Genomic DNA, 16826 nt, shown 5'->3' on the forward strand with positions numbered 1-16826 from the left:
CATTGTTTTAGAAAGACTGCATCTCCAGTGCTGTGCTTCTTCCTAGTGAATGCTTCCTGAGGAATTTTGGTTAAAAACGTTTGAGTTTGTTCAAACTAAGCAGGTCGTGTGGTAAGGCTATACTGTAGTGTTTGGGAAAAAGAAACATGTCTTGAAAGGAAAATTGAGGTCTTTCCATCTGACCCAAACACAAATACCTTCTGAAGTTTAGATTGATCAAGAAAAATTTTGCAGGTGTTTGAAATCTGGTTCTTAATGTAGTCTTCAGTCCCGGCACTCCCTCTATCTGCAGCAATTATCCTCTTCCATATCTCTGCTTCCCAAACAGGTAGCTGTTACAAAACCCAGTCCTTCAGCCTTCTCGAAAGCTCCTCTTGATTTTACAACTTTCAGGGGAACGGTCTCTTAAACATGATGTCTCTTTCTATTGTGCACATCAAAAATAAAATCCTGGTTTTTTTTGCAAATGTTTGAGAAAGCGGAAGAGGGTGAAGGTTGAGGCCAGCCGCAGTGTCTAAATGGAGAGTCTCGGGACACATAGTGTAGAACCGTCCTCAAGCCTGGTGCAGCAATGAGGAGGGACAGGCCGGGAGGAGAAAGCAGACATTACATGGGTGGCTGAATTTCCTGAAGTGCTGGGAGATTATGCACAGATCTGAAATAATAGTTTAGGAACAAATACGGGCTATGGCCTGTGTTAGATAACCAAAATAAATATGGTTATTACAGGCATGATGGTAGAGGCTTGTGATTCCATTGTGTCTGTTGGGATGTTTTCTTAAATTTGCAGAAATTGATAGTGTTCACATTTAAATCCAGGCCCCTGAGATTTTTTTCAGACTCTTTGAGTGTGCTGAAACTCCCTTATTCCCTGCAGAGCAGTACAGGACAAATGGTAATTGTCTACCTAGAGTTTTACTGCTGTCTGGCTTTAAATAGATGTTCTCAGGATTGTCTGACCTAAAGTAGGCCCAGGTGTTGTTTTTTTCCCCCTTCCTTTTGTTTTGCAATGTCTTGCAACATTAGGGAAGAAAGGTCACTTGAAAACATACGCAGTGGCAAACCTCATCCTTTTTATTTCTTTTAATGCTATTGCATTCATGAGACATCCACGTAGAGATAATGGGAGAGAAAAAACCACATTCGCAAGGGAAATAGATTCTAGTTTAAGCTTCCAGGGGATTATTATAAACAGGGAGAAAAAATATTTTAAGGACTATGAGAAGTACCTTGTCAGTGTCCTTTTAAGTAGAACAACTACTAATGCATTAGTTACAGAATTGTGTGAAATGTAGCTTTTTACTAGGTGCTTTAGCTACAGCATATTCATCTTATAATCGTGTCTTAAATGGTACATTATATACCCTCCCTTTTCCATCTCCCCTTCCTCCAACAAAAAAAATAAGTTTTACTGTAGACCTTCTTCTTCAATGAATGATCAAGAAAATCCTGTTCACAAAACAGTCTGATGTTACAAACGTGCGTTTGTCCCTTTATAGGCATTTGCAGAAATTGTCACCTTGTGTGATGTCGGGGTGTAAAGACCTTGTCTAGTGACATCTGTCGCAGTGATGGTCGAGGCAGGAGCTGTGTCTGCAGGGCGGCCGCGCTCCTTGGCGCAGGGCAGAACAGGCAGGATCTCTCGACATCAGGCAAAACAGCAGTTTGGATGAAGAGGGAGCAGCATTTGCCAGCTACGCGTCTCCTCTGGAGTAAGGAATGGGCCAGGGATCCCACTGTGCTTCAATCACACACGGTTTTGCAGGCAGCCCTCACTCAAGCTATGACAAAGCTGCAATTCAGTCAACCTTCGTTTACCACTTACTGCACTTTAGCAGCGGCTTTATTGTAAGATCTGTCAGTAGGCTACTTTTGTAACCCGGGCGAGCGTGGTGAGGCCTCGCACTTGTGGTTCAAAAAACTGCAATTAAACTCACGTCAGGTTGTCGCTGCAAACTTCAGGAGACAAGAGGAAGGATGTGCTCTCCGGGGATGCTCCTGGGCTGGGCCATGTGCTGGGCTTTTATGAGATACCAACTGTTTGGGGCTATTAAAGTTGCAGCGGTGGTAATGTGGTACGTGGCATTGTAGGCACCAAAGATATTAAAAAAAAAAAAAAAAAAGAAAAAAAAAGAAAATAGTGAGAACAGGCTGAGAGGCTGAAATGTGATACAATTTCTGTTTATTACTTTCCAATAAAAACTCTGATTTTTATCACTTGTTATTCTTACTTCTTTCTTGCTATTCTCTTTCTAGGTAATAGCGGATAATATTCTATGTTTTCTTTATAAATTCCCATGTGTGATGTTAGGAGTAGATTCAAGCCTCAAACGTCGCAGATAGTGCCCCTAAATGTCCACATACAATAATTATTATTATTTTTGTCATGGATACTGATTCCAAATTAAAAGACCAGAGGAACATTTTATGGAAGAATAGTCACTTGAGGAAGGACAGTTTTGTTAACATGGAGTGCTGGAGCGCTGTTTCCACCTAGGAATTAAGTTTAATTTCAAGTTATAAGACAACACTGGGGGAAAAAGGAGAATAAAATCCCTACTATTTTTAAATTTTCATTATTTCTTCTGAGATCATGGTTTTCACGTGAACAGTCATGGCAGAAATGTAAATTTTGCTTTCAGTTATTTTTGTTATTGTAAACCACTGCTTCTGTCAAAAGTACGTACTTCATTTCAAATGTGAATGCTAAAACTAATCAATATTAAATAAACATGTTGTCTTAATTAACAGCTCTTTGAAAGATCGCTGATCTTGTTCCTCCTCTTTTGTACACTCCCAGCAGAGTTTTCAAATTTCATTAATAACACTTGACATAACCTAACTCAGCTACTTGTGAATATAGTCAGCCACCCTTGTTGTCTTACAACTTTCCCTGCTGAAAAATTTGGTTTGTTTTAAAGCTGAATTGCGTAGATTCCCGATATACTTTGGATTGTGATTGCAATCATCCTTATCATGTTGTCAGTGTCTGAGTTGGGGTGGGGTTTTTTTTTGCTTTAGTTAGTTTATAAAAAGTGTGAATATGACAAGATATAGTTTCTAGCTAACTTCCAGTTAGTACATATTTTAACTCGTTTCTTACTCTAAATTTTTCTCATATATACTTTCTTAAACAGATTTTTGACAATTTGTGTTTTTAAAAATATTAGAGTCTTTTAAAAAAGATTTACATTTATTTCCAGAGTACTCAAATTATCTTGAATATTCAAATAGAACATAGAGCAAATTTTGTTTCATAAACATTTGACCTATAGAGCTATATAAGGTTTTTCACAATAGAAAAAAGTGCGGTATAGGAGAGAGAGATTTTTCCTCTGTCAAGAGCGGAATGAAAGCGTGGCCAGTAATGATTGTGTGCATTTAATGAAAAGCTCGGTCTTATATTTAGGGCAGAGGTACACACAAATGGGCACCTGCAGGCAAAGCAGGCACTTCATCAAATGCTTTCCTTCTCAAAAGACTCCCGTCTTGCAAACATCAGCCAGAACGGTGGATGGGTAGGTAGTCTGCAGGTCAGGTAGGTGGGTGGTAGATTGATAGGTAGAGATTCATCAGAGCAAAACAATGGAAATAATGATGATGATGATAAGTGGTATTGTCCTTTTAAATGAATAGATTGTAACCTCACCGTGTCTAATTTTCTCCATAGCTGCCTTCATTTTTAAAGTATATTTCACTCCCTTCTAAAGATACTAAATATCTCATCCTTCTTATGGAGATAATTTAGGAGTTTACAGTTTCCAACAATCATGTCTATTGGACAGTTTTTGTATACTGTGCTTTTCAGTATTTTGCCTTATATGAATGAGTCATTAACCCTCAGCATTACGGGAAAGTTCAAGAGAAGTGTTATACTGACTGGGAGTGACAGATTAAGCTCACCCAGGTATTAACGCTGACAGTAAAACTTGTCTGGAAAGCAAAAAAAATTAAAGCCAACTTTCATTCTACCTGTGAATCAAACTTACACGTGAAACTTTCATACGTTTCACATAAGAGGGTCAAATAAACAAGAGTGTGGCCAGATGTTTTTATGTTCTCCTCTCCTGGTGTTTCCTTTGGACACGGACTCAGATGGTAGCGTGTTCATAAGTTCTGTGATTTCTTTTTCTGATTTAAGCTGATTCTTTTAGCTGCTGCAATATAGGTCTCTGTTGCTTTTTTCTTACAAAATGCATCCTTCTAAGAAGTCCTCCGTGCAGGAGTTTCTGGGCTAACTTCTCTGTTGATCTCACAGCGAATGTATCAACTTCAGAGTTTCAGTGTCTGATGATCTTTGATGGGTCCAGAGCAAGTGATTTTGTTTTAGTCTTAAATAGAAAGTAATGTTGTTACTTGAACTGGACATTGACTGGAGGAGTCTTTAACATTCATTTAACAGTAAATGGCACTGGATGCAACTGGAAGGGTGTGTGTCTTGCTGCCTTCCCGGAAGAATCCTGTTAGAACTTACTTTACCTAAAAACTCGAACCTCAATAAAGGTATTGGAGACAGCAGCAGTTACAGGCAGAACCTGGACCTGAAAAGTGCTCAGTGCAGTGAGGAGGAAAGGCAACACACAGAAACAGCTTTTGGGGAACTGGGGCCACAGCCAACAAATATAGGAAGTAAAATGTATCTTGTGGGAAAACAAAAGCTGGAATTTCCCTGTGCCGCTTTCCCAGTACTACCAGATTTTCCCCATATCCTCGGAGTCTCCTTCCTTGACACAAAACAGTCCTGGCTGCCTGTCACTGTCCTTAATTGCATAGCGTGAGATTCCAGGGGGCTGGTCTTGGTGTTTGGTGCTGGTTTTGGTGTTTGGTGCTGGCTTCCTGAAGTCCGCTGGAGTATTGTGTTCGTACGCTGCCACATTCGACTGTAAACTCTTGCGCTTATGTCTTACCTAGCCCTAAAGAGCCCCAACTACTTCTGGTATTGTATAAATAGCAAACAACTTCATTTCTCTGAGCTCAGAAACCAGTGTGTTTGACAGTTTTGCTGGTGGGCTCTGTGTCTAGGACAGCCTTTGTTCTCACTTTATCACATGTCCTCTTGCATTGCCAGTCCTCTATGTGCTTGACTAGGCCTGCTGGTTTTCCTTCATGACTTAAAAAATAGGGATAAAATAGATGACTTTGTATACTATTTCTCATCCCCCGGGAATATAGTTAGCACTACGCATGCTAGTAATGTACAGCTGGTAGTTGCCATAGGCGGGTTGTGGCAGTTAATGTCTGGAGTCACAGTAAAGTACCATATTACAAAATCTGGTGACGTGGCTTAAAATGACTGCATATCTGTTCTTTTCAGATTCTGATTGCCAGTGTCATGTGCAGCTATAACAGGGAGGACTGGACTGAACTTTCCAAAATGGCTGAGGTAATGGTTTCCTGAATGTGTTTCTGCGTCTTTTTTTTATTCTCCTTAAAAACAGGAGCTGCAATAAGGAATTTCTTGAAAGAAATAGATTCAAAGTGAAAAATGAGAATTTAAAGCATGCCCATTATAATTTGTTTATTCTATGTTTTCATTAAAATGATGGAAATGTAAATTTAAAGGAAATCTGTTCCATAAAAATGGTCCCTTGGATTTTTAAGCAGTACCTGGAAAGCCTTTAGTCTTTGAATCTATATACTTTTTATTTGCATTTTAAGCAAACCGTATATTATGACGGATGCCCTGATAAAATTTAATTCTACCTTTGAGAGCCTAACTTGATCTTACCTTGCCTACAGGCACACTAGTTTGACAGCACCAGAAGAAATTTTGAATATAAAACTCTTGAATATTTAAAGTATAAAAGGCTCATTTAATGCTATTCTAGTTTTAATACAGACTTTCAAAAATGATAGCAGAGAAAGCCAGGGTGTATAATAGCAGTCAGCAGGCTTCCTATAATATAAAGCCAACCTTACACAAATGCAAACAGACTATGCACCTGAAATTTCAATTCAATTCGAAGGAAAAAAACTATTTAAAAACATGTACCTCTGTTCATAGGGAATAGTGTAAGAAATACTTGATTAAGACTGCAATAATTTAATTCAGAAAGTTGTCTATATCTGAACGCAAGACAAAGTTGTTATTTTTAAATAAAACTGTTCTTTTCTGCCTAAAGTATCTAGAGGAAATAAAATGGATAGTTTCAGATCAATAAAGGAATGTTTTAACAAATTTAAGCACAGAAAAAAAAATAGCCTGTCATTATTGCTAGCATTAGCTTAGATTTAAATATTTTATAAGTTGGTATCTTTTTTTATATATGTGTAGATATGGGTGTGGATATTTCGTATTTGTGTTTTCATGTGGCTGAACGTGTATTTTTGGACATTGTTATTTCTTTATTCACAGTGTCCTAAGCCCTGTTGTGGTGATGTCGGAAGACAATTCTCTCTTTTCTTTGGGCATTTTAAACCTATGAGGAAAAAAAAATCACTTTTGGGACTTAGGGAAGTGAAATTAAATATTATCAGTAATTAGCTAGGTGATCTTCAACACTAGTCCATTTTATACCTGTATTTACCTAATTGACCATGAAATCTTTTGTGGAATCCGTGCTTGACAGGAGCAGTACCACTTTTAAACTGACTAAGATGGATGGCTTTATTGTGCCATTTGCTCCTCTATTTTAATCCAGTGTCTCTGCTGTCCAGCTTTAAGACAGATATTTCCAATCCGTGTTTGTATTTATGTTACCCCTTTAGAAAAAAGTTCTTTATAGGCACTTGATAACGCATAACCTATGTGATACAACTTTCTTCCGCAAAGTAATAGTTAGTCTCCGCTCTGTGGGGAGCAGCACACTTGTTTTGGGGCGTTCTGGAATCCACGACTGAAGAGCAGTGATATTTAATCGCATGCGTAGGATTCTACCTAGAAGGTAATAGATGTGGCTTTCCAAAGAGCAGAAGCCCCAGAAGGTACCGCGGTGCCTCTCGGCAGGAGGACGACCTATTCATAGAAAAGGTCAGCTTGTCACGGAGGTCGACAGCACCAGCATCGGTGCGGCATGGCCGGGCTGGCCAGGGCGAGGAGCATTCCTGAAAGTGATGGATGGCTTCTCCCCTGCTCACACGCTTGGGGAGCTGCTGAACCGTGGCCACACAGCAGGCGAAGTTACTCCCGTTCAATAAGCAAAAACAAAATGCAAATGCAAAACAAAATACTAGTTACAGCCACGTGGAAGGCAACGGGAGAGATCCTCGTCTCAGGCCGGAGCAGTTCAGCAGGGAGGAAGAGGAGCGTGGTTGTGTGCCGCCCTCGTACACCTCGGCTCCTCTGCCTTTGTAATTGTAGCTAATAGAGGGTGCTGAAGAGAAATTAGCATGAATAATATGTTTGTATAGAGCTTTTTTAATACTCTCTTGTTTGACTTCAGAAACAAAAATATTTAATGACAAATGCTAATGCACAGTACAGGCACTTGCAGAAAATTTAGAGACTAAATTCATTAAAGCAGAGAGGAGAAATTTAGTACTGAGTCACAGTTCTTCAGAGCACAGAAGCACCTGTGTAACACTGACTACCAAACCTCGCTCGCAGTGCTGCCCTAAGGCCCTGTAATTACATTTCATTTTTTAACATTTTCCAGAACCAACTCCATATTGTGCTTGTCTCTTTTTACTTTATTTTTTACTTTAATTTCCTTTGTAATTTTGGGAAGCCACATCAGTTTTTTGAATTTTTCTCTGTAATGATCAACACGTTTCTTTTTCAGGCTATCATAACCGTAGCTTTCTCTCTTAAAAGAAAATAAAAACAAATGTCTAAAGAAATCTATTTAACATGAGCAGTAAATGCTACAGGAAAGCGCATGTTACTTGAAGTTAATTTTTCATTTTTTTTCCTTTTTGCATGTTTCATAGGTTGCTGGTGCAGATGCGCTGGAGTTAAATTTATCGTGTCCTCATGGTATGGGGGAGAGAGGCATGGGCCTGGCCTGTGGGCAGGTAGGACGGTAACCACAATCTCTTTCATGTCTCTTCAGCAATCCTGCACTGCCGCATTGATAGTTACACCTCGGGGGAAAGACACAAGCAGCAGATTACTGGCTTGAGATTCTTAGGTTGAATGCGTTTAAATATTTAGTGCTGAAAGCAAAAAAAGACAGAAGCTGAGAATATACAAAATGCTTAGTTTTCCTGAGAACAAAAATGCATTCTGTATTTGACAAGGAACAAGACGAAAACAAATAATTTCCAAAAAGCGCTTGGACAGAATTTGTTGGTTTCCATTTCAGTGCCCTGTAGATATCTTTTAGATCACAACCCTGTAACTACTGCATATATCAATAATGATTTTGAAGGACATGGGATATACACATTTCATTTCACAATTCTTAGCGTATGATCCTAACTGCATTTTAGAATCAAGAAATAGGGCATACATTCTGGTAGTGCCACCTACAGTTAATGTTTTCTCTTATAAGAGTCAGTCTTCTGTAACCTATAGATTTGATGGTTTATGCAGTTTAGGTTGGAACTATCCGTGCTTGATGTCTCTGCCGTGTAGAATCTGATGCAGTTTATCAATACATCCCTTGACTTCAGTTAGGCGAATGTATATTGTTTTGCCCATGAAAAGAAAATTAACGTGCACAAAAGCCAATTTGCATACTAATATCCTTGTGAAGTTTTAATATTTTTACATGTTTTGGGCATGGTTTGAAATTTGTTTTGGCTCTGAAACATGCCCGAATGTGGTGAGCTTGGAGGTCTCTGAAAAATCTTGGTTCACAGTCTACCGGGAGAGATTTTCTAGAGTTTGACCAAAGTTTCAGAAGTCTGAAGCCTGTTTGATTTCCCATCTTAGCACATTTTGGGGAGAGGGGACAAAGAAGAGACAGGAGATGCACAGTGGGAGTTGTGATTACGTGGTCTAAAATCGACAGATACGATTCAGTTGACCCCTTTGTAGAGGGCTAGTAGACATCTTAATTGATCGTTACTTCCTCAGTTAAACACAAAACTTTTAAGAACTGAGGTGTGGCTGGGTAACTAAATCATTAACTTTCTAAAACTTTTAGTAGGGAGGAACAGAAGCTGTAATAGTTTCAATGCAACTGTGGACACACTTTGGATGTTGCTTTATCATAGCAATACTGTCAGGCACAGTGCACGGGACATCTTATTATTTTCTGTGAGCAAAATGATGTCAATCTGTTCCATGCTATACTTTATTATTTTTAATGAAAGTAATCTAGGTGCTTTTCATGGCCAGTGATCATTTACCAAAGTTATGATTAAAAAATGGGAGAGAATTATAAAAACCCTCCAGGACCACGCTAGCAAAATGGTAATAGTTACTAGTAATTTTTTCCCCAAATTGCATTCGGGGAGCTAGAATATACAAAGAGCTATATAGCTGTTTTTAAAAGGTTATGGCGTAATTCCCACCCTTCGCTCCGCAGACTGTAACTCAGTAGTTTGGGCTGTCCCCACCTGAGATGGCAGCACGCTGTAGAAGGGAGCGGTTTGGTCAGGAAGAGCCCTGAAGGTTTTATATGGAAGCTGAAACAGGCTCCTTTCAAGCATGCCTTTTTTTTTGGGTTTTTTTTTTTTTTTTTTTTAAGCATGTGTTATTTCTAGCTTTCACTGGTTGGAATAATATATGCATGTGAAGTTGCTTAGATGTGTAGTCAGTAGGGAGCTGTCTGGCTACACGAGTTTTTACATATCTTTCAGCTATTGTAAAATCAGAGAACCAAATGCAAAATCTGAGCACTCAGGGCTATCGTGTGGATTTGTGACTCTCCTTGGAGGAGATCACATCCATAAAGCAAGAAGATGATTACATTATATATACATATATGTTTGTATAATAATAAAATTTCTCTCTTCCCCATACAATATGGATATTCTTTTGAATGTTTAATATATACTACTCTTGCTTAAATATATTCTTGTGTTCTCTTAACTGTCTCACCAAAATGAGAGCTCAGAAAATAATCTTCTACTTTAGACAAATAAAAGAATAAAATAAGCCATCTTTAGAGGGCCAGATCCTGAGGTTCTTCCTCAGAGTTGGATGAAATTAAATTATAGTGGCTTTAAATGTAGTTTATCGAAGCAAAGGTTGAGGATAAACTGGATAAAATAACGATATGTGTGATGAGATTTATCAGTAGCCCTTCAGGGGGCTTCCACGTGTGGTGGCCCCTGGAGGCCCCATCATAAGACAAGGAAGTATTTTGGCTCTACTCCTAATTTTATTTTTTTTCCCCAGAGCTGAAGTCAGATAGGTCATACAGAGGTGGTGTGGGGAAGAGAGGGCTCAGATGCGCTCTGGAAAAAACCCACCACTCGATATCTAGAAGTTAGGGCATGAGGCTTTGAGAGACAGAGCAGCTTTCCTGGTTTTACAGTGAAGCAGGTTTTCTTAAATCTTTTTGATAACATAATCCACGTCTTCATAGGAAAATTTTTTAAGGATTAGGTCCCTTTTTGTGCATAAGCACATTAGATCCTCAGGAAACTACAAAAATTGCTGAGATGAAAAATAATGGCAGAAAAACATGTATGTGTATTTTTACTATTTATAATGTCTACAATGTTCTGCCTTTCTTTTGTTGTTGTTTAAAAAAAAAAGGGAAAGGAAAGGTTAATTACACTGTCTACTTTTTCTCCTCATTTCGATTCCTATGGTGTGCCTAAGGGTAAGTATAGAATCCTGGGAACATCAGATTTGTTTTTTCTCTATCCCATTTTGTTATCTAGTCTCAAACACTTACACTGTTTTATACCCTCTGTAAATTAAAAAAAATCCAGATATATCCAAATTATATATATAAAGAATTGGTACTAAGCATGGCTGTTTGTTTTATACTGAATTACAGTTCTCAACTTTTATTTGATTTAATTCCAAGTCATTAGTGCAGACACTCTGGCGCCCAAACAGCATAGCTAGCCAGAGGGTAATATTAAGAGGCATCTGTATTGCTGCCAATAAGTTACTTAAAGCTGGTTCTGTATAAAATGTCAATTATATTTACTAATGCTGATTAATGATAATAAAGTTAAGGTTTGTGTTCTTTCATAACCATCTGCAACTGTATAAAAGTTGGATATCATTAAAAATCGTAATAGAATTTCCATCATTAGGTTTAACAGCACTAATGCACGAATTTTCTTTGTAAGTGTACAAAACATTTAATAGTAAACATAAAGACAACACAGTGAACAAGAGATTATTAAAACATTTCACTATCGCTTTCCCACTATAGTTCATTGTTGTAGTAATTACAGCATAAAATTATGAAAATAATAAATCAATCAAACATCTGAGACGGTAGCACTCACGTTTCAGTGTCTAACTCTTGGTGTTTTATTTGTGGTGCACTTTTGGTCTCTTCACTGGAAACCATGCAAAGATGTTTTAATTTTTTTTTAACTTACCCTTCTAAAAGGTGGCATTAAATATTCAGAACCATTACTGTGATGTGAAATCAACAAATTTAAGTGTTTGACTATTTGGTTTTGGTCCAAAAGTCAACAAGTCTCTCCAGCTGTCCTGGTAAGAATGAATAAATAGTTGAATTGAGTGGATAATCTGGGTTTTATTTTGCATTCCTGCTAAATTCTGTGTCATTCTTTGTTGGTCAGACGAAGCCCCAGGTCTAGGAAATGTAATGTGTATATACCTAATGTCATTAGAATAAGACCGACTAGGATGGGTGATACCCAAAGTCTTCAAAATTATCAGTGAGTCTCCTTGGCCTAATGAGGAGTGAAAAACAACAGAGGGAAGAAAAGAGCAGCCTACAGCTGCTTGAAAGGTAGTAACAAAGATGCTGGAAGAGTAGCTATGAAGAGGGAAAGATGATTCTCGGTAGTGTCGGATGATACAGCAAGGAGCAACGGCCACAAATTGCAGGCTGAATGTTTCAGGTTGAGCAATTCACCAAGAAGGTGTTGTGGTCCAGGAGCACGTTGTCTAGTTGGGCTGTGTGCCCTCTGGAGTTTTCAGGGCTCAGGCAAACAAAGCCATGGCCAACCTCAACTGGTTTTGGCACTGGTCCCACTCAGAGCTGGAGCTTGGACTAGCTGCCCTCCAGAAGTCCGTTCAGACAAACATTTCTGTGATTCTGCGGATCCACCCTGCTCCGTTCCTATCCAAAGGTACTGCATTGTTCGTACCGGGGATAGGAAATGAGTAGTGGGTGAAAGGAAGTACAAGGACTCACCTGTTCATTTGGGGTGAGATGATCAGTATGACAACGAAGTCTCAAGTTGAAAGCGTGTTGTCAGTTAAATTTCCAAAGCACAGAGGATGCTTCTGTACTTTTACAAAAAACACAAATCTCCTATTAGAGATCTCAGCCTAAGTGCAAGAACAGAGATTCTTTATGCTATAAGCAAATACTTTAAAAGTTAATAACATCCTGGCTTATAAATATTTCTCATTAATTAGTCATACCTTCTAACCTCCAAAATATAAAAAATATTTGCCTATCTCAGCATTTAAGCTATAGGTTTGGGGGATTGTTTTCTTTTTTTTAGTTTATATTGAAGGAGGTATGTACGTGTCTCTCGTGAGCACTGAAATCAGATCCTGGTGGTTTAACGGTTCAGATCATATGTAAAATGAACTTGCTTTGTGGTTCTTTTCTTACCTTTATTTTCATTTTACTGAAACCGTACTCGCTCCAGCCTCTGCTGCTGGCTGTGTTCATGTTTATTGCCTGCAATTAGGAGGCAAGTTTCATAAAAGCCCACATTGCCTCATTCAGAAGAAGACAAATCTGTTAAAAACAAAAAGCAAAAAAAAAAACCCTCAAAAGCCCTGGTTACTCTGCAGAGATGAGAACTGGCTGCATGGCACAATTAAATTTGTTCTGCTGTACCTTGGAAATGGGGAAGATGAGGCTGCTTTTTAATTGAAGTGCACAGCATAGCGTGCTAATTCGCTGTTGCTCTGCCAGCAAGGAGCTTGAAGTATTTTAAATAAATGATGCCCCAAACAGAATTTGATTATATCTGTGTTCACGTGGCATTCTACTATCACCCTACAATAATATGCTGGTTAAGTATAATTCATTGAGTCCTGAAGGCAGTATTAGTTCTCTCTCTTCTCTTTTATATCAGTTATTGCAACAAATTAATGCAAAGTACAGCAGGGTGGTGGGACACTGTGCTGTAGCAGCAGGGGGAACATTGCCACCCAAAATCCAGTATAAACCAGTATAATCAAAGTGAGGTTTTTGTTGGTGTTTGCAGTGGAGTTTCAGGATTTATATGTCGTCTTGTTCTCTTCTATTGGCTACTTTCATCTATTTTGGCTGGGATCTTAAGAAGGTAAGTCTTAGCTGATCTCACTGTCTCTGTTGGTCAGTGCCCTCTGTTGCTTTGAGGCACGTTTCAACCAAATGACCCGTTTCAGTCATGTTTCTCAGAGTTTAAACTGTTTCAAAGATACTGAATTTCTCTAAGTTTCATAGAACTAGGCAGCAGGGTAGGGGAGAGAAATTGTCTGCTGCCCAAGCTGATGGATATGAACAGGAACCTGTATTGGGTTTGCATGGCAAGGTTTTGGTAGTGGGGGACTACAGGAGTGGCTTCTGTGAGAAGATGCCAGAAGCTTCCCTTAAGTCCAGCAGAGCCAATGCCAGCTGGCTCCGAGACGGACCCACCACTGGCCAAGGCCAAGCCCATTAGCAACAGTGATAGCGCCTTTGTGATAACATATTTAAAAAGGGACAAAAAGCTTGAAACTGCAGAAGAGAGGAGGGAGAATATGTGATAGAAACAACTCTGCAGGCACGAAGGTCAGTGACGAAGGAGGGGGAGGCAGTGCTCCAGGTGCCAGAGCAGAGATTTCCCTGCAGCCTGTGGTGAAGATCATGGTAAAGGTAGGCTGTCCCCCTGCAGCCCATGGAGGTTAACAGAGGAGCAGGTATCCACCTGCAGCCTGTGGGTGACCCCACGCCAGAGTAGGTGGATGTCTGGAGGAGGCTGTGACTCCATGGGAAGCCCGTGCTGGGTCAGGCTTCTGGCAAGACCAGTAGACCCATGGAGAGAGGAGCCTATGCTGGAGCAGGTTTGCTGGCAGGACTTCTTGTGACCCCATGGGGGACCTACACTGGAGCAGCCTGTTCCTGAAGGGCTGCACCCCATGGAAGGGACCCATGCTGGAGCAGTTCGTGAACAACAGCAGCCTTTGAGAAGGACTCATGTTGGAGAAGTTCATGGAGGACTGTCTCCCTTCAGAGGGACCACATGCTGGAGCAGGGGAAGTGTTGAGGAGTCCTCCCCCTGAGGAGGGCAGCGTGGCATAAACAAGATGTGACAAACTGACTGGAACGCCCATTCCCCGTCCCCCTGTGCCACTCGGGCAGAGGAGGCAGAGAAAACTGGGAGTGAAGTTGAGCCCAGGAAGAAAGGGGAGATGGGGGGAAGGTGTTTTAAGATTTAGTTCTTACTGCTCATTATCCTCCTCTGATTTGATTGGTAAAAAATTAAATTAATTTTCCCCAAGTCGAGTCTGTTTTGCCCATGATGGTAGTTGTTGAATGATCCCTCCCTGTCTTGACCCAATTGAGGAGGGAGAGTGATAGAGCAGCTTTGGCGAGCACCTGGTGTCCAGCCAGGGTCAACCCGCCACAAAGCCTTAATAGTCCAGCTGAGGGAAAATCTCAGGTAGACGCAAGACATTCAGTCACAAGGCACAGACTCCTCAGAAACAAGAATTGCTTGGTTCAGGTGGTGATGGTGTTACTCTGCATGTGCAGAGATGTGCTGCACTGTTTTGCTGGGAGGGTATGTGGGATGTGCAGGGAGAAGGGATGCTGCTGATTGACTCCTCCAACTTCTGCAAAGGTAGATCTAAGCACACTTTTTGGCAGGCCAGGAGATGTGTTTTGTGGGCTTACGTCCCTGGCTCCCACATTGATCGTGGCCACGTGTCATCCTTTTTGATAGTTCAGTTTTGTTGTGTTAGCCTCTTTGGATGATTTTTTCACCTTCCCTGGTTTCATATGTGTCTCTTCCCTTTCTCTTTCCACTCCCACATCCTTTAAAATCCTCTTCATAAAGTAAACCACTTGCTGAGTTGCTTTCAAAGTAACAATTGACTCATGAGCGCTTTCACTGGAAATCTGAACAGAAAAAGCTTTCTGACTATGTGGTCACTCCTGAGTTGGTGACATCACTCACCTTCCTCCAGTACCCGAGGATTCATTTCCTTTTCTGTTGCCCTCACAGGATTCAGGTGTGATAAAATATCATAATTTAAATGGATTTTTTCCATGTCTTTAGTTCTGTATGTCCTTTATGTGCCCATGTATTCTATTTTTTGTAACATGTAAAAGGAGACAATGCTTAATAACGAGGTACGACAGTTAATTGGTATTTTGTCTTAAGAATTCTGTTTTTCATACACTTGAGAAAAATGAATTAAGATGCAAAGTTTAATAAATTCATCATCAGAACACTATTCTGTAATTTTATATTGCGGTTTGACAACATTTAATCCACTGTTATTGTTTTGAAGGATTTTTAATTGAATTACTCGTAAGACAAAATGGAAAATAAAAAGGGATTATAAATACGACAGTAATGTTAACAGCACTACCGACTTGATGAAAGTTTTTAATGACGTGGTATGGCTGTTAATAAGGTTTTAAATACTGTTTATGTGTGGTGACTTTTTATTTATATATGGAAAGCATTCTCTACAAAATGGATTTTCTTAGAAAATGTAAAAGTTCCCTTGAAATTCATGAAGACATGAAAGCAAGTCGGGGGTAACGTTATTTTTGGTCTCACTATGGTGGAACCATTTCAGATGGAATTCACATTATGGATGACAGATGGCACAAAGAAAGTCAGTTTGGCCAAAATATCAGTGACCTCTGCCGCTGTTTAAAAAGGAAACAAAAAGATTTGGGCTGTTTTAATGACACCTCCGTAGACTAACTATGATGGAGTATACAGCGAGTTCTTCCCAGAAAGAAAGAAAACCACAATTTTATTTTTTTTTAAAACTTGTACTTATTCTTGCAGTTGTATTTTAATGCACTGAGAAGCTTTCAGAAAAGGGAAATCTAGAAAATTCAGGCAAGCATATTTCTGTGGCCTGCATGGCTAAATGTTTGGGTTAAATGTCCATATCCTGTGAACTGCTTTGTCTTTGGATACGTGGTCACAGCATAAGCTATTGCAGGTGTTCATACCGATGATGTAAGGTAAACAGGATTTATCGGAAAGGAAATGATCAGCGACAAGTATCTATATGCAGGTGAAATAAAATATTTTAAGATTATGCATCTTGATGCACAATAAAAGTTAACTACGCAGTGCACATTAATAGCTTTTTTCTTTCTATGGTTTTAGTTTTATGCCACCATTTGATAAAGTTAATTAACTAGTCTCTTCACTGCCTACATGAGAATTTTCAGGACTAGACTCATACTTTTTTAATCTTGCCTCACCTCCTAGTAAGGTTAGCCAGTGTGCTGGCAGGCTTGCTCTTTACAGTAGACCAAATGTGGATGCAAGTCCATATGATGATTATTTTAAAATTGAGTAGGAAATCCTTCTCCGAGCATAGGTTTTAAATTCCTTAGTTTCGTGGTTTCAAAGGTTTATGGTTTCCTCAATTATTTGGTATTTTCTGCCTCTTTATTATAGGAAAGGACTGAGAAGTTGCCTACCTGACCACAAGAAAAAGCTATTTGTAGCTGCAGCACTCACATATTCAGGTTCTATGCTTCCCTTTAAAATATTTCATGTATGACGTAAACCTAATCAAACCTCTGTGCCTTCTAGCAGGTAACCTCTGCATGAACTAAAGAGCTGAAATATTGTTTAATCATGCTGCCTACCAC

At 39.5% G+C, this 16826-nt stretch overlaps 1 protein-coding gene across 2 annotated transcripts in view; it reads left to right on the forward strand.

Moving 5' to 3' along the window:
- Positions 1 to 16826, forward strand: part of DPYD (dihydropyrimidine dehydrogenase) — a 365352-nt gene that overhangs the window by 240235 nt on the left and 108291 nt on the right. For both annotated transcript variants that reach the window (XR_012588641.1, XM_074597190.1), the window contains exons 15-16: positions 5315 to 5383; positions 7870 to 7953. Coding sequence is in view for 1 of the 2 variants with exons in the window: in XM_074597190.1 (XP_074453291.1) it covers positions 5315 to 5383; positions 7870 to 7953 (153 nt within the window). In the remaining variant the exon portion in view is untranslated. The remainder of the gene's footprint in view (positions 1 to 5314; positions 5384 to 7869; positions 7954 to 16826) is intronic.

Source organism: Larus michahellis, chromosome 8, assembly GCF_964199755.1.
Source record: "Larus michahellis chromosome 8, bLarMic1.1, whole genome shotgun sequence".
NCBI lineage: Eukaryota > Metazoa > Chordata > Aves > Charadriiformes > Laridae > Larus > Larus michahellis.